The following is a 24,308-nucleotide window of genomic DNA, read 5'->3' on the forward strand; positions in this document are numbered from 1 at the left end:
TAGCACAGATCAAGTTATCAGCTTTTCATTCAAAGCATTAATTAATAATACTTTGAATTTTTATGCCACTTTCTGCTACAAAAGAGCATTAGAATCTCTTTATCCAAAACATACTTCACTGCAATAACATGCTGTCATCATCTTTACCTAGAAGGCAGAAAAACTGCATAACAGAAGTGAAGACCTTCCCACAAACACACACGTGGGGTCAGAGCTCAACAAGTCTGTTTTATTCCACCAAGTTCCACTACTCACACTGTAAAATCCACTCTAGGAGAGAAGCACATGCACACGTTGTACAGCCACGTAACAAAGTCCACTGTTCATAAAATACACAAAACTAGGAGGTGTTCAACCGCTCAACCAGTAAAGGAAAAGTACAAGATTACCAAGTAGCATGCAAATTTCAGCCCAACAGATCTGCCTTCCTCCTAAAAGCCAACAACCAATGTACTGTCAATGTTTTAACCTATGTAATTTATCAGTAGAGATTTACATAGCAGAGCCCAGGACTAACCTTTGCCATTTGCAGAGCTCTGATGAATTTCTAGTTCCATTTGTGTTCTCAAGCAGTGACGGTTCTGGAGCTCAGAAGCTACACTTTCCACTGTGCAGATATAAAGCCAGAAAAACAGCAGAAATCCTTCAGAGATGGCTCACTTTATGGCTTCACTCCTAATATTTCCTGGGTTGAGCAGTACTAAAGGGAGTGGCTCTAGCAAAATAGGTGTGTCCATGTTCCCAAACAGTTTAAAGGAAGAGTGAGTATTTTCCTCTAGATACTCAATTCATCATCAAGACCACGGTATGTTGTCTTTCAAATAGCTGTGTGTTTAAACATGTGGACCACCACAAAGCAGCTAACACTACTGACAGCTTGCTTTCTCATGCATGCAAAGGGATCCTAAATTGCCACAGAAGCTTACTGCAAGCAGACTTAATTTCATCCTGACTGTTTTACTTCTATTTTACTCTGTGCCTCGTCTTCACTCCACTGTTCTTCCTTTTTGAATATACTGCACCTAAATAAAACAGTCAGACAGGGATCAAAGTGACACTGTTTTAACACTTTCCATAAACACAGCAGTCACAGCCAAAGTCCCAAGCATCTTCCCCAGGTTCCCACAACGTCCCACCCGGACATAAGTAATTAGGCTGACTACAAGTGTAAACTTCCAGGCATTTCCTTCTATGCAGCTGCACAGACTGTTCCATAAGCAGATGAATTAATGTTTTGGCTTTTTTTCGGACACACTTATGTCCAACATCATCAACATCCATCAGGCCTGCCTTACCTGCATGTAACATCCTCCTTGGAACACAACTGCCAGAAATACTTTGAGTTCCTTTCCATTTGTCAGCTTTCCAAGTTCCTCTCTGCATCTTTTAGCTTGCCTATCAAAGCTGAAAGCTATCTTCCTTAACTGCTCCCATATCTTCAGTTTCTACCTATACCACCTAAACCACGCACTCTCTTAGTTCCTCAGCTAAGATACTGGCTACTATCTTTGAGTTCTACTCCCTGAAATGAAGTGAGAGGGGAGGACAGAGCACTGCCATTGGAAGCGAGCAGGCAAACACAAGGTGCAGCAGCTGAAATCTTTCAAGCCAAAGCCCCCTCCAGAATACACTTGTTGTATTCTGTACATTACTATGGGCTGAGAGATGGGGATGAAGAAGAATCCCATATTTTGCAAATAAGGCAAAACCCCCATAATTTTTCTCCTCAAAACACGTAAGAAAAGATGTCAGAAATACACAAAAACATTCTGGTTTCCTGAGTGAAAGCTACAGCATCCAAATTTTGGCCAACCGCTTTAAATTCTCTGCTTTGATCATTAAATCCTGAATTTCCTGAGCTCCTGACTTCATTTTCTCCACACTGAACCGTCATCTTCTCAACTAGAGTATTAAAAACACACACTCATACAGATGCACAGACAGATGTAAACACTGACACGGAATCTGGTCTCTCTCTTCCTTTATTCTCAGTCTGGCATTCTCCTCCTCCGGCCTTACACATTTACTTGCTGCCAAATCAAAAATAGTGCAGGACAGAGAGTACACTGCATTTGGACTTCAGTTGACTGACAGAAAATGATTAGCTCAACAGAAATACTGCTTTCTCTCCAGCCACCCCCACCTTTCTTTTTAATAACCAAGACACTTCACACTTTAATTACCATTACTATCACTTTGATGTGGTATGCAGATACAATTACTTTGTCTTTTCTATAGAGGAAAATAAGAAATGAAAGCACAGAAAGTGCTGACCTTCAGCACGCACTTATGGCTACTCTGCTCCTAGACACAGCTTACTGTGTACCTGTCGCCGATACAATTGCATAGAGGAGCTCTATGGGTCTATGGGAAACAAGTTCTGCTCTCATTAAGAGGCAAATTCCTAGACTACAGCACTGCAGCTTACACAGCTAACCACAACTGTATCATTCTGGCTTTGGTGAAGAGATGAAAGAAGGAAGCTGAGAATGATTCAGTATACATCTACATATTGTGCACTCATACTATCTGAGTATTATTAGTTGCTATAGCATTAGATGCTAAATTTGAGCCATCACCAAGTCTTCTGTACAGCTAATGTACATACATGCATATCTCCTCTGTAATACAAGTTGATTACATGTCAGTTTTGAACTATGTTACATTTTGGGGTAATTTAGTACCAGCGTGAAAAGAGATCAGTTCTCACATGCTGTGTTGTCTTATGCTGGAGGTTCAGTCACCAAAAACTCTGGAGTCTGCTGCCATAAACATTATATGCTGTCCTCATAAAAAAAACAACACCATGCAAATCTCATGAAATGAGAAGACTCTGAACTACTGCAGCCTCTCATGCTCAGCAGAGAGACAGTTTTGTTGGCTATTAAAGCTCAGGAGAGACTCGCTGGCTATTAGCTCTCCAGCAGTTTCACTGGATTTAGCTTACTCCATCCTACACAGTTCTCAGGCTTGACGTAATTCCTGCAAATTGACTGAGTGTAATCAGTCCCCATGCTGCAAGGGCCAGGCCAGAAGTACAAAAAGGCAACAATGTTCTCAGGGACTCCATCACACAGACTAACAATGTGAAAACTGTTAAGTTGAAGAGAACACTTAAGTGATTTTGATTTTCTTTTAGTGCCTTTTTCCCCACTCCAGACCTCACGTCATCCAAACAGAAGCTCCCAGAATCACAAACTACCTACTACTACCAGTAAATGTGTCAACCAAGAATGTTATCAGACATTTCAGACCAGCCACAGATTCACAAGGCAGCGAATTCCTGTTGTGTCTGGTGGGAGACACGCAAGGCATCATTACCTCTCTTTCAAGTTTCCAAAGCACTTCTTTCTAGACAACACTGGATTGTATTAGCTCAACCTGCTTCCTGGATGATTTTATCCCTGTTGAGATATTATTTCCATGCTACAGATGAGGAAAACACTTAAGATAAGTGATCTGCTCAGGACCACAAAACTCTGTGCTCAATTTAGGAATTGAGTCAGCCTCAGGAATCCCAATCCCAGCTATTCAACCTTATGTCTTGAGAAAATTATTTTTAAAAAGACAAAAAGGAAGACTCAGATTCTAAAGAAGAGCAGTAAGCTCTTACAATAAGGAAATTAACTTACCTTGTTCCTTCATAGCTATTCTTCTTACTTCTCTTCACACCAAGACCCACATATAACAGAATGTGCAGGAGGTGACACAGTTTTGTCACCAGAGCTGGTTCATAAGGGCCAGCAACAGAAACAACAGATCTCAGATGGAAATCGCAAACTCACTCCTCCTCGCTGCACCAGCAAACAACTTCCCTCACCTCCCAGCCTGGCAATGCTGATCTCTCTAGTTACTCTCCTTCTCATTTACTGCTGCCTGTGGTGAGTCTTCCAGAATGTTTCCCCATCCTGTGAAGTCAGTGCATCTCTGCCAATGACTCTGTCTCCCAGCAGAAACGAATCTACAATAACTTCCTCAGTGCTTGTGCATAGCAATTATTTACAAGTGTAACTGCTTGGAAAAAGTATTATGCTATGCATTCTGTGTTCCAGTGTAACTAAGCTTTATAGACATAAAACGTAGCCAGGCAAACTCTCCTTCCTTCTGCATTGCTAATGCATCCTAATTACAACATTTTACATGTATTTATGTACCTTTCATCCTACTGTAACCTAGAGCATTTTGTAAGCTGTCACAAGGCTTTAAAAGGAGGCCTATATTAACACAGAACTACAAATAGGCAGACATCACCAGAATCCAGTGCAGCAGCCTGTAGATACATGCATTATGTGTGGGGTTTGGGCCAACAGCAGAAAACTGGATCTCTGTAGCCAAAGACCTTCCTCCCCCTTCAGACATCACTTGAAATTCTCGCACATCCATTTCATTTGATGATCTCAGTGTTCTAAAAACATTAATTGATGTGCATGGCATTCTAATTTGGTAAGGCATAAAGATATAAAACCTGCAATACTACTTTTCTAGCAGTGAAGAGCAAGTGCTGAAGAAAAGAAGCACACAAACCAAGGCCAATAATGAGTGAATCCTCCTGCCCAGTTCTCTCATCCATTTCAGTAAAAATGTGGACTGCATCCTGATTGCTGCTTATCAGCTACTAAGGCACTTAGTTGATCCAAATTCTTCTACTTCCTCCTGCAATACCTCCCTCCTTTTCATAGCTCTACGCTCTGAAGTACTGGGTTTTATCTTCCACTTCAGTGCTGTAGGAATAAACACACTTCCAAAATAGCCTTTGTTTTTGTTTGTTTGTTTTTTCCCAAGACCAAAACTTGTTTATCCCTAGGAAAAATAAAACAGAACTAAATTAAACAATGTTTCTATACATGCTTTCTCTGCATGAAGACTTTAGAAATGCTTCTCTCTCAATACACTCAATTCTACAGATAGAAAGATAAAAATAGCAGTAATTGTTTTCTAACAAGCCCTTCCATCTGCTAGACTACAAGTTGTTTATATTAAGGTGTCTAATTTTAAGCACCTTGTTTTAAAAATTCCACCCATACAGATGCCAAATCACTTACCAAGGTTGCACACTGAGCTATCAACAGCCCTGATGAAAGAGCCCAAGCATCCTTGTCCTTAAAAAGATCACTATCAGCAAGCAAAAAGAAGGAGTAAATAGCACATTCCCCAACATATCCTTGCAGGATAGATGGAGGCTGAGACAATTCTATTGGGATTTCACTGCATGCTTGCATGAAATGCAAATATTTCAGTTGAGATAAATTGTGCTTTAAAGGACACTCTCTCCCACTGCACTTTAAGATTTAACAAGTTTTCTATTTTCTTTAGCTAAACATTTGCAGAGCTACAATAAACTCCCCCTGTGCTCTCCCACCCTGAAATGCAGCTTGGGAACTCTCTGATATCGACTGCTTTCCCCTGACTCTGCTCCTAGGTGCTGAGCAACAGATCACAAATGGATAGCTTGGAGATAAAACATTTCCCCCCCCCTCACTGGTCAATTCCTGCTGCACAGCAAAAATCCTTCCTTTTCCCCTCAAGTGCACAAAAATATTTTAGTTACTAGGATTAATACTTAAATTTATTATTATTTATTAAAATACTTAAATTTAACCTGTTTCTATGATTTACCCTCAACCGCTCTGTCCAATATGCTCATCTCTACTTGACACTCAATTTGCCTCCCAAAGTTGCCATCAGTACACGTCATCAGCAGATCCCTGTGTTTTTCTGGCATATGAACAATAATCTCTTCCACCTTAGTAATTTCTCAGTAAGAAAATTCAAGCTTCCAAATTTGCCACGCTTTATATTACCATGTGAAAAAAGACCCCTCATCAGTCACTCTTGCATTAAGGTGCTTCCCTGAGTGAAAAAAACAATCTAAATTTGCATGCTTCAGACCAGAGGCAAAGCCTAGGTATGGTAACACTCCAGGCAGGAACCCACAAGGCAGTTTTTCAGTTTGTTTTTCTGTTTGACTGTTTAAGTACAGATACACCCATAGGAATACTAAAAAGGACAACAAATGAAAATGTACAACTGAAAAATTCGTTGTCTCTCTTTTTATGGTAGTGTTGCTTAGAGAAATCATCAGTATCTGAAAAATAAGGCTTGAAGATTTGCCAGAAGGCACAAATCTGAAGCAGTTAAAGCACGTGGAGTGCCATAAAAGCCTTTAAATATTAAGCACAGTTCATAGGGAAAAACACTGGAAGAATTCAGATGGTACTGTATAGCTCTTTTTTTTTCCCCATAGGCAATTTTTATCACAGCCTATTGGATTATATTAAAAATTCTTTCATTAAAATTTTATTACCACTGACAACACTATGTATGAGATGTAACTTTAGACCAGGAACATTTTCTTTCTCATCACAGTGATTAAAGCAACGTAATGTGAGTATCTAAGAAAGAGGTTGGTTTTTTTTTAAATCTAAACTTCAACACCCATCAGGAGCATCATGGAAAATATCAGGGTTCAACCAGTATTCAATCTGAATAAATAAACTGTAGTTCTACTTATCATCCCTGTTTGAAAGGCCAGAATCATGCTCAACGCTACCTGCCGTACCTAACCAGCAGCTCAATATTGCTATTCCTATTACTCAGTGCCTTACAAACCACACATTGGGAGCTCTGGGAGCTCACCTGAGTGCAATTCCTTCCTACTTACAATCCAAATGTTCTGCTAGAATACGTGAAATTCTGGTCAGGACTTGTATGTGGGACAAGAGATCAAAAATATGGAAATTCACATTGGTCATCACACACCTCCCAGGCCATTTACCATCAGGAGTTCAAAGAGAACAGCCCCAACAAGTGAACGCACAGGAGGGTGGAGACAAAGATCATTGGTTATGTGAATCCTGAAACTTCAATTGCCTGAAATCCTGAAGGGACAGACTCTACCTTATGGCTAGTGCTTTTACAGGCATCTCACTGATATTCTTACTGTTGCATGTGACATCAAGTAAGGATGATAAGACTTCAGCCAAAGAAAAATTACAGCTCTTGTCTACCGTCTGCAGACAGCAATGCCTGCAGTGGACTGCTGAAGGGCAGAAGCTTCTGCCATCAGCACCTCAGAGTCACAAAGAGAGGCATAGAACAGATCCAGCTGGTAGGGAACCCTGGAGATATCTTGTTCAGCTTCCTGCTCAAGGCAGAGCTACCCTCAAAACCAGATCAGGTTGCTTAAGACCTTGTTCCATTGGCTTCTGAAAACCTCTCCAAAGAAGACTGCATAGAGTCTCTGCTCCCCTGTACTGTGCACCAAAGGAAGTCAGGGAAGGGAACTATTACAGAAAACAGGGGTTCATTCATGTAGTTCATCCATTCATGCAGCAACTATGTCTGCTCTTAACTTTTCTTCTCCAGGCCTAAACAAGTCCTCAGGGCTTGTTTAGGCACACAGGCCACACACTCTAGAGCCCCCATTAGCACTCTGCCTAATTTGCCTTCATCCCTCCTGCATAGACCAGGAGGAGCAGGGCAGGAAGGTAAGACTGGAAACTCTTCCAGAGGAAACCCTCAGTGTTGAGCACAGAGCAATCACTTCCCTTGATCTACCAGCTGCACTCTTGCAAATCTTGTCACTCTGCCACAGAGCAAGCTTTTCAGGGTGCAGTGCTGAGTTTCACTCAACCTGTCCATCAGGACCCTTAACCCTTCTCTGCAAAGGAGCCAGTCCTTTGCAGACGCCTTGGTTTTTCCATCCAGTGTGCAAGACTGTATTTGTCTTTGCTGAACACCCTAAGTTCTGTGCCAGTCCATCTTTCCACACTGCTGAAGTCCCTCTGCAAGTCAGCCCTGCTCCACCTCCTCCACACTGAGGTCCAAGATGTTCATCTGCATACATCCCAAACCTGACCAGAAACAATCAACAGTTCAGTCACCACTTGAGAATTCCTCCTTTCCCCTGTACTATTAACAACAACATTTGTCCATTTTTTTTCCTGTTTTCTTTCTTTTACATTCACAGAAGAATAACTAGTATGTTAACACCTCATTCTCCTGTTATTAATGAATCTACTTGCCAGCAAAGGCTAGAAAGCAGCTAAGGTGTAGCCTGTTCCACCTACTCAAAGAATGAATTGTTATAATTAGCCATCCACCCCAAATGAATCAGAAAACAAACTTACCTTTTAGCATCCAAGAACTCATGAAACAGTTTTATGAACAAAAATGAATCCAAGCCAATGAGATTTATCAGGCATTTGACTGAACACTCAGCAGTTTATACACATATGGCACCCACAAACTAATTCTGCTTCTTTCTATCGTACGTTTCACATTTGTTCTATGACAAATTAAGAGTTTTTTTTTTTTAAAAAGCCAATCGATGCTTTGGTCTTTTAACAGGTTGTTTACATACCCTAAAGGGAATCAGAAGCCTCGCTCAAGGTCAACTGCATTGCCAAAGAATGCAGATCAAAACAAATTCCACCCAGACTATGTGCCTCTGATCAGGGATTCAAAAAGCTGAATAACACATACTTTACGGACACCTACACTGGAAACACAAATCCCTTGCTCCACACTCTTCCAGCATTTGTCCACTTCACAGACACCTCCCTCTACACAGATTACTGGCAGCTCAGTTTCCAGATAGCTTTATTACAGTGTCATTAATTTTTCCAGCTCATAACTATTTTCAGCTGCACATTGATTTCTATTTTGAATCTTAAACCCTCGCTTATTGCTAGGTTTAATTTCATTGTTTGCTCCAAGATTCATTTTGGACTGTTCTCTCGCAACACCAATGATATTCTACTGGTGATCTTTGGGCTAAGTCTACAGTGATCTTTAATTTCTCATCAGTCTAAAATAATATCAAAGCATGATATCACTTATCAGTTTAAACAACCCTTAAATGCCTCATTGATTCTCAGGCTTCAAATTCAGAGTGACTGATTTTTTGTCAAAAGATTTGAGATTTGGTTCTTCTCACCTCCACGCCACTTATATCCTATTTTGAGAGGTACCAGAGCATCATAGCCAACTTCCTTCCAAAATCTCCCACTGAGCTCAACCTGACCTCCCAGTCTGTCTCACCAGTCCTAGGCATACCCTTCATTATTACCACCAACTAATTTGCACAGCAGTCACTCCAGGATCAGTAAAATGACAGTCTCATTTTCCAAAAGTCAGCTTCAGCAAATCTGCGTGCACAAAGCAGCTTCCAAACTCAATAACACGCTGGGCCATCACAGTCATCCTTATTGTTCTTCAATTATAACCACAGGAGAAAGAAAAAAAGGAAAGAAATGAATCCTGGGATTCATCCAGCGTCTCGGAGAGGTGACAAACTGGTCTTTGAGCACTAAGTAATACGAATGCTCATTTAAAAGTTGCTGAAACACATGTTCCAGACCTGCACTGCAGAGACCACTCTTGCTTGCAGTTCAGGAAAAAACAGATTTCTTTTAAAAAAACAAAAAACAAAAAAAAAAAAAAAAACAAAAAAGAAAACACACAAAAAACCCCTACTTTTGATGAAGACTGTTCCAAAATCCTTAAATGAATTCCCACTTATGCTTCTTTTCCCTGTGTAAGACCATATATTGGAGCAGTAAGGCCTCTGCAAGCAAACGCTCTCAGACTTGAAACCAAGGCTGGATAAACAAGCTTATGCTGTTGCCAGTCCAAGCAACAGTTGGATTATGCCCTTGGTTGCCCCACCAGAAGACTATGAAAAACAGCCCCATGTTGAGAGATGACACCACCTATTCTAGAATGGAGAACCAACACCTCCACCCTTGAAACATGTGAGATAAGGTTTGGCTGTGCTCAGAATAGCACAAGAATCACCTACACAAGCTCTGGGAGAACGATAGGCAGCAGAGAGTCAGTAAGCAGCCTGGACCACTGCTAACACGCAGCAGCTGCTGACAGTCTGCCAGCACACATCCTGCTACTGCAGGAACAAAAACAACTTAATTAGCGGACAGCCACAGTCTGCACTGCCTTCAGCTCCTGGACAATTTCCACACATACCTCTCCACGCCTTTCACCCAGTATAACTACTGCTTCACAAGCAAGGCTTTAAGGTACCCGAGTATGTTATGACCTGGTAGTGCCTATCGCAGTGGGGACCAGCCCTTCATTTGTGGTCTCGGTGCATAATCTCATCACAGTAAGTCTCATTACTGTCATATTCCACAGAAGCACAGTGGTGGAAACAATCAGTTCAGCAGCAGGGCCTGTGACTCTCAGGAAAGCAACAGCACTTGGTTGTCTAAGCAGACAGATGACTGAAAAAAAATAACCAACCAGCACAGCACATCCCTTAGAATTACCCCATAAAAGTGGAGGCCCTTTCTGAGCAGCAGTCTTGGTGCCTGTGGCAAGCACAATCCTTTAATAACAGTCACATAAGACAGGAGCTGAATGTTGAAGAGGAGTCCAAACAAACACGCTACTCTGAGCAGTAGAGGAAGGAGTTTGCCAGAAACTTCTCAATTCTTCTGTATTGGCAGGGTGGCACAGCACCAGTGTGATACTCCAGCTGTAACTTAGAGAAGGAACATCACAACCAGCTCAGAGCAGTTCCCACTCGCTCAGCCTTTCCTCCTTTTTCACAACCATTCTGAATTTAAAAGGGGGATGTAGCTTTTCCAAAACAAGCTTGGCTGAGTCACCAATAAGAACAGCAGCAGCAAGAGAATGTTACAGGCTAGGGCTAACTGGCAGGACCTGGCAGCACTGGAAGCCTTCAAGGCACAGAGCCAGACAACTGGAGCTCATTGGCCAGGTGGTGTAACCATTCCTTGGGGAACCTGGCATCAGCCTCACCCAGCAGCTGAACCGCTGAGTAATTCTGGCTCAAGTGCTGGAAAAACTGTCTTAAAGACTTGCTCTCTCAGCTGTGGGTGAGAGTGCCATACATCCGAGCCAGGCTAAAGCAAATGTAAATCACTGCACTGAGAGTAGGTGGTAGCTAAAATGTATCAGATATAACAGGAGTCCTCGGTCCCTGATGCAGGCATGAGGCAATGGTTTTGCACAGAGGATAAACATGGACAATGGGAACATGGCACCATGGTGTAATATGGCACTGCCCACGTCCCACTGGGATGCTGCAGTGTCACTACATAATAATTACCTGTTATGGCACAGGCGGATCTATTTTTGAGTGCTCGCAGTCCTCAAACAGAGACTATAATGGGTTTTCTGCCGGCAGACATTTCAGAAAATTAATTCAAATTAACTTCTGAAATGGATTATATAAACGACTTTAAAGCCTTTTGTGGGCACTCTTGTTCATAACGAAGAGTGACCTTAATCAGTTTCAGTTAGCTTATTACAAGAATAAATTAAGATCTATCAGAGCCCCTTCAACTCTGAATTCACTTCCTTATTTAATTTGGATTAATTGTTCCTGTGTCTCTCCATCAGAGGCTGGAGAACAAACAGAAACAAACATACCTGCAGTATCTTCTTACTGATGGTACTGTGACAGATGTAATGTAAGGTGCCCTTCAACAAAGCTGGTTTTGTTCCTAATACCAAAGTAAGCACGGCTGTAAAACTTACTGTTCTAGAAAAGCCCCAGTACTATCTAAAACTGATGCGCTGCTGCTGCTGTGTTCTGGCTTCCACCAACACAACACTTTGGTTGTTCCATTTATGTATTTCCTAGGACTCCAACATGCATCCAAGTTTCTGGATCCTCCTAGACCCTCAGAAAGGTCTCAAGCCAGCTATGGGAACAACAAGCAATGGAAGAAGCTGTCATATCCACATTCCAATTGGTATCCAATTTCACTATCTTGATACATGTGGGACAGCCCAGTACCATTTGCAGTTACAGCATTAAAAGCAGAAAAATGTTAATATTCCCTATAAATAGCTGGCTGAAATAACCTCACGTACTCCAGAACATCAACCCCAGCAATAGTTAGGCACAGCCTTTCTCCCATCCTCAGTCTCCTCAAAAGTTTAGTTATGGCTGGAGGTCAGCAAGGGACAATCAACAGATGGTGTCAGCAGCGACAGGGTCCCATGCCATCACATCAGAGAAGGCAGAATAGAAAATGATGCATCTGTCAGGCTTCGCTCCAAAGGCAGTCACAGCCGAATGTTGTGGATGATGCCAACTGTGATCTGAGCTGCTCCTGACAGCCCTCAGCTCCTCCTCAAGTTATATAGTACCATACCCAGAGACTACAACAGGAGCTCAGAACAAATGAACCAAAGCAACTTGCGTTTTACAGAAGTCCTCTTCAGAGCTGGAAGCAGGCTCAAGGATTGGGCAGCAATCATTGAATACAGGGTTGGCTGCTGCCTCATTTGGGGACAAGAATAACCTGTTTTGACAGATTTATTACTCTTGTCATTTCCCAATAAACTTTTGTTAAAAGTTTTATGATCCATTTCCTACAACCAACACCCTTGCACCAGCTGACAATGCAAGGAAGTCAAGCAGACAGGGGGGAGGCAAAACAAGCCGAGAAGAAATTCACTCAGCCTGCCAAAGTGTCTTCCCAATATTTTCCAGAAAACACTGCTACAGAATTCACTTCTTTCCTACTACCACATCTTCTTTTCCTACTACCACATCTTCCCTAGAAGCATGATAAAAGTCACCTTCTACTCTCACACAGCATCACTAGAAGAACAGCATTAGTCAGACAACCTATTTGCCTATAGCTAATTGAGAGAGTAGCCTTCTTGCATGTGCCAAGCAGACACAGGACAACAGTTCATTTGTATTTATGCCCTCCATATCTGTAAAGCAGTGAGCTCTGAAGAAGTTGAGTAGCATTCCACTGACCAAATTACCATGACACTGACTTCCTAGAGAAAACTTGCAGTGTTTACATGTTAACTGAAGGCTTCATCAGTTACTTTGAAATTGAGATGAATGTAAACCTTGGGACTCCAGAAACGGAGTTGTCTCATCAGGGAAACTTGCAATGGTATAGACACAGAAGAACTTGTCCTTATGTTGCCATCTTCTTAATTTATCATGGGTTTGCAAGTATGTATGCATGCCTCAGTGTACGTGTATTTAAGCATGAGAAGCTGAGATTCTGTTTCTAGCATTCATTTGCTATGTGTTGATGTATGAGTGTCTGTATTATCAGCACGTAGCTCTGAGGGGAAAGGAAGCAAGAGTGAAACTCAAGTGAACATTAAGGAAAGTGTAACTAACAGCCTGTAGAAGCACCCAAGATGTGTGAGCTTAAGACTCACCTTTGTTGGAAACCTTCTGAGGAATCATATCACTTCTCTCTCACAGGTTAAAACGAATGTGTACTAGAAAACAGAAGTCAATTTTACTTATGTTAGGTCTAACACTGAAGCTGACAAAAACCTCGAAATCCTGCAGAGTTCTTTGATGTCTTTCAATTGTAGGTTTTCTGCAAGATCCTATATAATCTTCACACCGAAGACGGAGGAACAAACCTAACTTGTTGGGCGTTACAGAACGTATGTCAGGCATTCATGCTAAATCACACATACAGCAACATTTGTCCTAAAGAATTCAAAGAACTTTACAACGCTCACTGAACTACAAAGTTGGCAGATACAAAGCCATGACATGTAAAACTCCCATTGCAGCAAGTGGTCAGAGCTTCACACACACAGAATAAGATTTGCAAACTGATGCCAAGCACAGTGGCAAGAGAGCACAGCTTCAGGGTAAATCTATACCCCAAGAGCACAGCAGAGTGTCTGAAGCCTGAGAACTTCCTGATATGATTGAAAGAATCTCTTAACTATGAACAAGTTTTTCTCCTTGCTATACAACCACTTCAGTGGTCTCTGTTTCTTCATTCAGCTGCATTTTGCACAGAATGAAAAGCAGACAATCTTTACTCTCAGAAACATGTAGATAGCCCTATTCCATTCCAGATCAAATGCACCTGAAGATAGACCAGGGAGGAAATATAGAGATGAAAGGAGGCAAGAGAAACAGTGACCCATCACTTCACTGAACATTCTACCTATAATGCTTAAGACTAGAAGCTGTTTCTTGCACAGACTGCAAACAATTTCATGACACACTGACACAAGATCTGAGAAGTACCATAATTGAGTAACCAGGACCTATCATATCTTTAAAGAGAGGCATTCAGTGATGCAATTAAAAATAAGGCAAGCGGCTATACATGGATTAGGGAAATGTAATAACTACCTCAGTAGAATTAATAACCACCTCAGTAGAATTTGATCTGGGATTAATTTTTTGCTTATGCTGATATGGTTATTATGGTTACGCTGATACAGGTTTCAGGAATTTCAATGCAATCAGATTTTGTAGGTATCAAGCAGCAGCATCCCAGTGAGCTCCCTGCAACACCAGCTCAGCCTTGAAACAGGCAGAGGACTGCAGCCCCATGGAAGAGCAGGCAGCCATCCCCAGCCTCCTCTGCCCAAGCTCACTCAAGAATGAGTCGAGCCTGCCACTGCTTTATATTGCAAAACCTGCATAAGCAGCAGGGTGGTAATGAGCGCCACAGTAACAGAGATCCACAGAGAACAGAAGAGATGTATCTTTTAAATTCTGAAAGTCAATTTACCCAAAAAGTACTTTAGGTTCATGTCATTGATAAGCCAAGCATTCATCACTTTCCTTACTCGGAGCAATTTCTAGGTGAGAGTTCAAAGCAAAAAGCCCGAAGTAACATATTCTGCGTCGTGCAGTGAATTTTATGTCTTCCTTCCTCCATCACATGCCTGTTCATTATCCTATTGTATTTCCACTCTTGTCAATGGGCAGACAGACACTTATTAGAAGTGCTGCTTCCAGCCTGACTGGCTTTGGTACTTGAGTACTTTATGGTAACTTTCTGCTCTTGAAAACACTAAACAAGGAAGGAAAGAAGCAAGCCTGGGGAAACTGCTTGTCATGACAAGGCCCTCAAGAGAAAATGCTATTTTATTTCCTGCGCTGTATCAGTAACCTGCTAGTAAGTTTCAAATTCTAAAAGCTACTCTAAGCATCGCTGACATCGCCAATTTCATATGTACTTACACCTTCATGGGCAGGAAAGAGAAACTGCCACATATATCTGCACAGGGAAAATATATGTGATGATGCTCTTGGTTCTGCCTCACTTAGTAAGTCTTCAAGCAAAGCTGGTAAGCAGTCTCATCCACAAGTATGCTTCCATCTTTAGATACTTTTGATAGCATGCCAAATATAACACCATAACCATACTACTAGGGCCATCCCTGATACTGTTTAAAACAGGCAATGCAAGGTAGGGATGCCAAGAGAAACGGAAAACAAAATTTGCAGGAATGCTCTTCTAGCAGAATTTCTTGCTTTGCCTAATTAAATTCAGTCTGTTTGCCACCTCCCAATAATCCAATTCTAACTAGTTGAAGTAAATGCCCCAAAACAATAATGCCCCAGATGAGCAGATATCCTAAAGAAACATAGCAGAGAGACCTGTGTACACTCCATTTCAAAATTAAAGGCAAAAAAAAACCAAACCCACACACAAGGACCAAAATATTACCTGCAGATATTCACTTAAGCTCTTTAGTAACCCAGCTTTTCATTTGTAAAATGCTTCTTTCTTCCCTACTGCCTTAACACATTCATACAGTACTGTGACTGCAGTCTCCAACACACACATGGTACCCTAATTTGTTCAAAGCAGCTTTCAATATTAAAATTTAAATCCTGCAAAATACCTCAGAAGCTTCAGAGAAAACGCAGAGGCTCACACATTTTCTCAGCCCCATGCTGTATTATTATACAGACACTTGATAGCAGCTCTCTGCTTCACTAGAGATGGATTAAAGCAAAGTTCATTTCTTTTAATTAAAAGCCCCCAATTATTTAAATTTCTGAAATAAGACAGAGAAGACAGAGTCATTCCCAGTGACGAGTCAGCTGCTCTGAAATGAAGGAAAATGATGCTGACAGCCACCTAATCCTCCTCCCTGTTGCAGGCATGCTGGGAACTCCATGGGGCAACAGCAAGGGAATTCTAACATCAGAAAGAAAAGTCTCGTCAATCTGGCATTAAACCTATACATCTTCACCCATCAGGTGCATTTTCTAGACATGATAAAATAACATTAGGCACTACAGACACAAAGCCACACAAGCAGTATCTGCCTAATTTAATCAGACAGCCAAGAGGCAGGGGAATATTCTAAACCCTTCTGGTTATCAGTTCCTTAGCTGACCCCGTCCCTTTGCCTATTTAGCACACTCTTTCTCTGATACGAGCAGTAAGTTTTTACCCTGGCTTCTTTTGTGTCCTTCCAAAATTTAACCATATACCAGTGTTGCCACCTGCTCTTTGCTTGATTCCCATAATGTGCTTTCAAAACAAAGAGGCAATTAACTAAACCCACACCTTTCACAACTCTCAGGCTTTTGAACACATTATGACAGCAAATAAATAAATAAATAAATAAATAAATAAAAATTACCAGGAGGAATTTTACTGCCTTTAAAAGAGGAAATATTTTCTGCTCTATGTTTTCTACAGCTGAAGAGCCCTGCACTGCAAGGGACCGGAAAAGCTTACACCTCTTTCATTTATAACTTGGATTACTTACAAGCAAAAATGATAATACATAAGCAAGAGTTTTCTAATTAAAATATAATAATTAAAACAAATACTATATTGCTCCTTAGTAAATCTGTCACCTGCCACCTGGTTAGGCAGCTACTGTGCAGCCTGCCTGTCACCAAATCCCTTTTTAACTGGTAAACAAAATGCTTTTCACTTGCATGAGGCAGCAGAACTAAAGAAGGTAATCTCCTCACTCTCATCTGAATGCAAAATAAAGCACTGAGGATTGAAGAAAGAACAACAGAACTGCAGTACGTTTTTAAATAGGAACAGATAACATTATGGATTATCTAACATACTTTAGGTAAGAAATCCAAGTTTGATACTGCAGCTGTTTGTAGGGAGGCATACCTTCCATGGTTCCAGCTCTCAAAAAGCTTCAGCTCTGCCACAAAGTTAGAAACAAAGTGCAATGAAAATCAATACAAATAGCATATATAACATTCATACTTCTTTGGTCAAACGAATTCTGGAGAGCATTACAAATTTACCTCATCATTTCAACAGTGCCCCAAATCTTGTAAATATTTTGTCAGCAGTGAAGTTGTCTTTTTGATATCACCTACCACTAAAAGCAGCTTTCTCTGGATTAGGAAGGTATGGCAATCAATTGAACATTAATTATTAATATATATAGGCCGTATTTTAGTAGGAATATAAATAGATAACCAAGCAGAACACTGCACAGTGTTAGGAGAAGAGGAATGAAGAACACACAGAAATAACTGCATCAGAAACAGTCACAAAACAAACAAACAAAAATTATCCCCTCCTCCATTAACTGACAATTAACAGAAGATTATGAAAAACCTGAGTATCTGACCAGTCTGTATTTCTACATCCCTTGAATTTATAAAAGCTACTTTCAAAATCAAAGTTAAGTCTGCGTTTCCAAGTCTGTTCACCTCAGCTCTAGTATTAGACACAGCAGTTGTTAGGCATAGGATGCAAACTACTAACCATAAACAAGTTCACTACTTACCATTGTGTAGTTTGCATCCAATGGCAGCAGCTAAAAGGAACAGAAGAGTTTCACACAACAAAATTTCATCAAGATTTATCCTCTAGGAAAATGGATAACTCACTGAAATACACTTGGTATTTTCTTTTCCTAAGCTCACAGTTGATTTTCACTTGATGGCATGTGGAAGTTTAGAATCCCTACATGGAAAACTCTTAAATGATACTATATGAAGGCAACGAGAGATGCTGACTTTCATTGCATTGCCTGCTGTGCAGGCAGCACACAATACAAAATCCAATGCAATTCATTTTCTGTAGTGAATTTTCTTTCCATATACAAGAAGACAAAGAATGCTTCAAAGACAAAACTCTAAGGTTAAGGTAGGTTTTAAAGAAAGGACAAAAAATATGGATAGCTCCATTAGTTTTCCCTTTAAAGTAAATAAGCTGTCTGTGCTTTCCCAGTTAGTTCTGGAATTAGAAGCAATGCTAAAACAGGAAAATACCTATCCTTCTAGCTTTCCCATAATCCCTGTTTCAACCAAGGAGATGCACGCTAAAGGTTTTGCATAATTGAAAGGTATCTACCCCTCTGCTCTGAAAAACAAGAGAGTCATAGCAAGGGACTGAGGAATTCACCAACTGCCAACATGCATTTCAGATTGTCTGTAAGTGCCAGGAGGCAGACAAGCCTTCACTTAATATACTCAGCTCCTGTGCATCCTGTTTCCACGCAGTGCCATCAATCTAAGAGTTCCTGAACAAACAGGAATCACTGGGCAAATGCAGCTGCCTGCAGAGTGCTGTACAGCAGGGATTTCACAGCACGCGGCAACACGATTCAAGCAGTTGGATCACGATGCAAAGTATGCCACACAGGTCCAGCCCACATCTATGTTCTGCAAACAGAAGCATCTTTTCCACAGGCAGAAGGTCAGTGCAGTCTGCAGGTGGTAACAAGATTAATGCTGCTACTCCTTCAGAGCAGCCCAAAGGTAAGGTGATTAGCACACTTGCCATCACCTGTTCTCACTGCATTCACATTCAGAAGACACACATGTGAATACCGCATTTTAAAAGATGCGTCATAAGGTAAAATGCATGCAGACATTTGCAAAACACGTGCACCGATTTGGTCTTGGGGGAATAATAACAAAAAACATCTAATAACAGTAATATTAAAACACAAACGTATTGCTTACGTGGACTTTAAAGTTCTCACAATGAAAAGTGAAACTTCAAACTTAATAAAAAAAGAAAGAAAATCAAAGGATATAAAGGAAAAAAAAAGTACTGTGCTGACCTTAACGGCAGTTCAGACCTGGACAGTCCTAGAAGGAGAGGTGCCATAAGCAGGGCTTGTCACAGTACAGGCATCTAAAAACTGGGTGCTAGTGTAGTTCTTGACTAAAAACAACACACCCCTGAGTGCAGCCACAGAACCTTCCTTCACTTTCTTCAATCCTACAATGCTCTTACAATGTACAAATAATCCCCTCACCTTCTGCCCAGTAGAACCAATAATTCTGTAATTCCAATAAAAACAGGCATTTGGGTAGATCAGTTTCAATGGCTCAGTTTCTTTCTTCATGTTATTAATCTGTCTCAAAAAAGCCTGCTGTAACAAGTTTCAGAGCCTAACCACTCATCCCCTTCCCCCTACAGGTTTCCAATTCATATCATTGATCGCCCTGATTTATTTGTTAAGAGAAAATAAACAGTCCTTATCTATCCCTTCAAAAGCATTTTATAATTTTAATATAGAAAGAGGGTGAAGCAAGGAGCCCAAGATAATAATCCAACTGCTTCCTTAACTCTCTGTAAGCAGTCTAAGAAAAGCAAATGCTTGGAAGACTCTTCTCTGAACAAAGATATTTAAGTCATATTGAATATCTGAGAAGAAAAAAATATATACCTAGTCTTTATTTTTTGAGGCTTCTGCTGTACCTCCCAGGCAATAGTAAACTATTTCTAGTAACAGCTGCTAAGAATTGTGAAGACTATTTTTAGGATGTAACCAAGCACAGCATATCTTTATCCATGATTATATGTTGTCAAAGTCAGATGAGCATCAGTTAGGAGGGTTAGCCTGACTCTCTCTCTCCTTATCACGCACTCACTAATAACTTCAAAAAGCCATTTAAGAAAGGGCATAACAAAGCAAACTGAGCAGTCCTATCACTGCTTGGGCAGGGAACACCTTCAGTGGAGTTTCACCTTGTTATATGCTGCTGCAACAGTGGTAACACCGCAGTACATTAAGCTAGACGGTCCAACGATCTCCTATATTTCATATGCTGTGACACTGATTTCAGACATACTGGGAAAACTCCTTATTTCACAAGGTTACTGCAGCACTTCACTGATGCAGAACAGAATGAGAATCTGGCTGGTGCGACGACAAATGTAGAATTCCACAGCCTTGGGGAGGCAGCCATGTGTTTGGCTGTTTGTTTTTCCCCCACTTACGTGTTTATTTCTTCACTGTCAAAATGACGTTGCATCAAGCTTCTGTCAGCACTGCCAGATCCTGTGAAGGATTAAAAACAACTTTTCCATTATTTTCTCTCATCTTTGGGATTCTGAGAGGATCTCTCACAGACACAAAGAGGTAGGAGGTAACTATCTTTGTCAGAAAGACAAGCCGGTTTTGCACTGAGACGTAAGGGTATCTTTTCCACCTCCACATTAATTACTGTTGCTTCGTGCCGTATTATGTAACATACTGCTGTGAAACCATCTTGCAGTTTAAGTTTTCCCACCCAAAACAAGGAGGGATCTGCTCCCTTATTGTGCCACTGCAATTGCATGCTGGCAGAAAAACAGATCACTTAGAGATTTCCAGACTGCACTGCTGAGAGGAATGAAGGAACAAGTTACTGCTAAATGCCTGCAAGACAGGGATAAGGGATGCTGTCCATGCCAGAGCATTTGGCCAAACTGAGGGATCCAAAAACACATTGCCTGTTTCTCTCTCATAACACGGAACTGAGTATAGAAGCAGGAAGGATCCCAGCAGGCCACCAGCTTACACTACCAACAGAAAAAGCACCATAAGTGATTTTAACAATTCCTCTCACACTATTCTCTGCCACAGGGAGTACAAACAGGATGCACATAGAGGCACATAAAAACCTGAGAACGGTTTACATTATTAATAAAAATTAATAATAATAATTAACAATTATTATTAATAAAAATGCAGCTGGCCTAATCTTTTTGTTTCAATATGACATTATCTGGTATCTCAGTCTATCTCTGCACATGAAAGCCCAGCTCAAGGGATAAAGGAGAGAGATGTACAGAGAATGGAGGGGAACAGAGGAATAATGACTAGCTGTGGTATGCACAGTCAGGTGATGCGAGCCTTGCTGTGACATGGCACGTCCACTCACAGTACTGGCCATTCAAGAGTCACAAACTGGCTAATTTGGAAGGGATCTCAGAAGGCCACATTCAACAAATCCTGCAGCACGATGGATACCATTAATAAAGAGCATATGAGACTGAGAAAGCAGAGATCCCTCACACGCATCCATATGGCTGTTTTGAGGGTGGTTAATTGGGATAGAAGAGTATGATAGTGTTTCATTTGTGATTCACTGCCTTTTCTTTAATCTTCCCTTTGTAAGCAGGTACAATTCCACAACTGAGAGGAAGAGCTAAGGATACCAGACAGGAAAACTAAAAGCTACTCACTTCTGGCACTTCAGTGTTAACTAGGAAGAAACAGAGATGCTGTAGAAAAATGGCTGGACACTGACCGTGCTGCCGAGGGAAACAGAAAGTGATTAAAGGAGTTGGGAGATTCAGGGAGGAGCATGACTCTGGAATAAGCGTCTCAGATGTTGATTCTCTAAACTGAGACCAGACTGAACTTGTAAGGCCTGGTGCAAAGATCTGCAGAGCCTTAAATTCCTCCACCATGAAATAAAAGCAAACTCTTGCTGGAAAAAACTGACTTGCCTGTTTCTTTTAAAAGTGAAGCCTGTAATTCTACAGTCAGCATCGGGAAGGATGAAGGTGCTCTGGGAGGCTACACAGTGTAATTACACCTCTGAGATATCTGAAGCCAAAACAAAAGACCAAAGCTTACCTGCTCCAGGTTTAGGCCACTTCCAGGCCACTGCAGACATGACTACAGAAGATTCCAAAAGCCAAATTACAAAGTACAAGTTCCTTTGGTCATAGGAATGAGCGACAGTTGCTTTGAGTCATTTCACCCTTCCCTCATTAAAACCATTATGTAGCTAGGAAAGCCAAACTTTGTCTCAGGAGTTCTGAGATCCATAATGGTGACCAAACCAGTAGCTATACATAAACTGCTGTGAAGGCATTTGTTGGCCCCAAGGGGTAAGCTGATTACACACGAGAACAGCATGAAAGTGAGGTGATTAACTTCAGTGGAAATACAGCCACAGAGCTGCAGCTATTTAGCTTCACAAGTCCAAATCTGGTTAAAAAAAAATAAATAAAAGTTAATGATACAATGTACCTTTGATTTAACAGAAGAATATGCAAGAACATATGCATCACAGATCTGGATAAGAAATATAGCAATGATCCAAACAATTCTCAGCCTGGCTTTCTGATCTAAATGCACAATCTTTATGGTTAAAGTTTATCAAAACCACACTGTGCCCCAACACCTCTCCGGATGGAGGTGAAGGTACGTGTGTATACGTGGCAACATCTTCTCCAGTCCTACATCGAGAATGACGACAGCAGATGGAGGAGATGGGGGCAATTACAGGTGAGAGCGGAACTGACCGCAAGGGCTGCAGCGTAGCGCAGCCCAAGCCGGCCCTGCAGCCGCTCCCACCTCCCGCCGCTAGGGGGCGCCGCATCGCCACCCTCCGCGCGCAGCCAGTTTTCCCTGCCCCAGCGGCCCCGAATCCGAGTAACAGCCCCTGCACCTGCATTCAGAGCAACCTAAATAGACCTTTTTATATAGCAGGTTGCAAAGGGATATTAAGATCTGTTCCACAGGCTTCCCAGAAGAGGCAAACACCAGCACACAGCTCTGAGTAAAAGCACTCCCTGAAAAACAGCTCATCTCCCTTCACCTGGAACGAAGAACCCGCAGCTCTGCCATGCAAAGTGAATTTTATCAACTTGATTCGGGATCGGCCGTTCAGTTTCTGACATCTCAAATGTACACACATACACATCACAGCCAGCCCATTTGATGAGCCATGTTTGTTTCTGCTTCTCTGATGGACTCTGTGAAATTCACCTGCCAACCTACCACCTTTATACCTCTGCTGTCCCTTAAGATTAGAAAGTCCTCACAGACTGGTCACAAGGTGTGGCACTGAGCCCATCCCTCCTGCCAGCCTTGCTGGGTTTCCCTGCATTCATCTAATTCTAGCAATACAAAGCAATGTTCAGAGCAGGGTTCACCTTACCCACCAGGAGATAAGCATCTCCTCTACGCTACATCATGAAAGCCTTCTCTACAACCAACATAAGTACGTACAAAGGGTAACTTATCACCTTGTCTTACATGTTTCAGGATGAATGCTACTTTTAATCCCTCAACAACTGTTCAGACCAAGCACAGTCAATGCCACCTTAGTCATCTTTCAGAGGATTCCTGTCTGCTTCGGTAAGTATAAAAGCAAGCCAAACTAAATGCTTGCTTTAGACAGGTGAGCTCACAGAACTAACATGAAAGGGAATCACTGCTACTTCAAAAACAGGGAAAATAAAAGTCCTTAATAGGCTCAAATCAGCTAAAATTACGTTCCCAAAGAACTTTGCTCCTCCTCCAAAATGAAACCTTCGGATGCTAACAAACAAGTAGTGTTCTTTCCCCATGCCCTGTAAACAAGTTCTTAAACCTACAAGACAAACTCTTCCTAAGGGTGTTTCCGATGACCAAAATCCCAACCTTTTCTAAAGCCAGCAATCTTCTGCTTCATGACTAAAACTATTTCTCAGTTCAATAACCAACACTTCCAGACTTTTAATGCTGGGAAACAGAAGAAACCATAAAGAAGCGTACTGTAAAAGACAAAAACAAAAGTCCATTTTAAGATAGAAGGCTCGGGAGTAAAAGAAAAAGATTATACAGTCAATCCTCTCTACTACACTATTGCCAGCAGGGGATTAAAGAGAAAGAGAGAGAAAGAATAAAAACAACCTTAGGATTAAAAACACAACCAGCAGCACCACTTCTGGGCCTGAGGGATGGTTCCAAAGATGCTCAGGCAAAGGAGCACCACAGAGCACTCCAGCCGCAGGCTCCAAGCGGCCTGACCGCTCTAAAGGAAGCAGCCTGTGCAGCAACTACATGCTGTGCCTTCAGCCTCTTATCTGCCTGTATGTGCTCCCTCATGAATCACAGACTAAATCCCCATGGCTCCAGAAAGCACAGCCAAGAGCAGGCAGGTTTACTTCAGTCAAAGTATGACTTCACTGCGTGCAACCTAAATTAGATACAAACAACAACAACAACAACAATCAGGCAGTAATGAGGAAACCACAGCCTTCACGTGTCTGATCTGATTAGTATCAAGGAAGGGAGAGTAGCTTGGATATTTGTTTTTAATATCTTGACTCTGATTGTGTCTACCTTAAAACACCGACACTTACTGTTTGCAAGGAAAGGCACATCTAAAACAAAGCAGCTGCAAAAAGATCAATCCTGAGTTACCTCTGAGTTACAAGATGCTAGGCCACTTCTAATTCTAATTCATTGCCTCAAACACTGGTCACCTGTAACGTGATTAAGTACACCTTGGGGAATACACTGAGCAAAGGGCACAGCAAGAGGTAATACCAGGAAGGTCCCTCCAGCTTCAGCCT

At 41.5% G+C, this 24,308-nt stretch overlaps 1 protein-coding gene across 2 annotated transcripts in view; it reads right to left on the reverse strand.

The window, feature by feature from the left end:
* Positions 1–24,308, reverse strand: part of ABLIM1 (actin binding LIM protein 1) — a 160,550-nt gene that overhangs the window by 118,995 nt on the left and 17,247 nt on the right. The window contains exon 1 of one of the 2 annotated variants that reach the window (XM_072340081.1): positions 3,633–3,652. The exons of the other annotated variant lie outside the window; for it this stretch is intronic. Coding sequence (XP_072196182.1) covers positions 3,633–3,645 — 13 coding nt within the window. The 5' untranslated portion in view covers positions 3,646–3,652. Of the gene's footprint in view, positions 1–3,632; positions 3,653–24,308 lie in introns of those variants that run through there. 2 annotated transcript variants of the gene reach the window in all.

The sequence above is a fragment of the Excalfactoria chinensis genome, chromosome 6 (genome assembly GCF_039878825.1).
Source record: "Excalfactoria chinensis isolate bCotChi1 chromosome 6, bCotChi1.hap2, whole genome shotgun sequence".
Lineage (NCBI taxonomy): Eukaryota > Metazoa > Chordata > Aves > Galliformes > Phasianidae > Excalfactoria > Excalfactoria chinensis.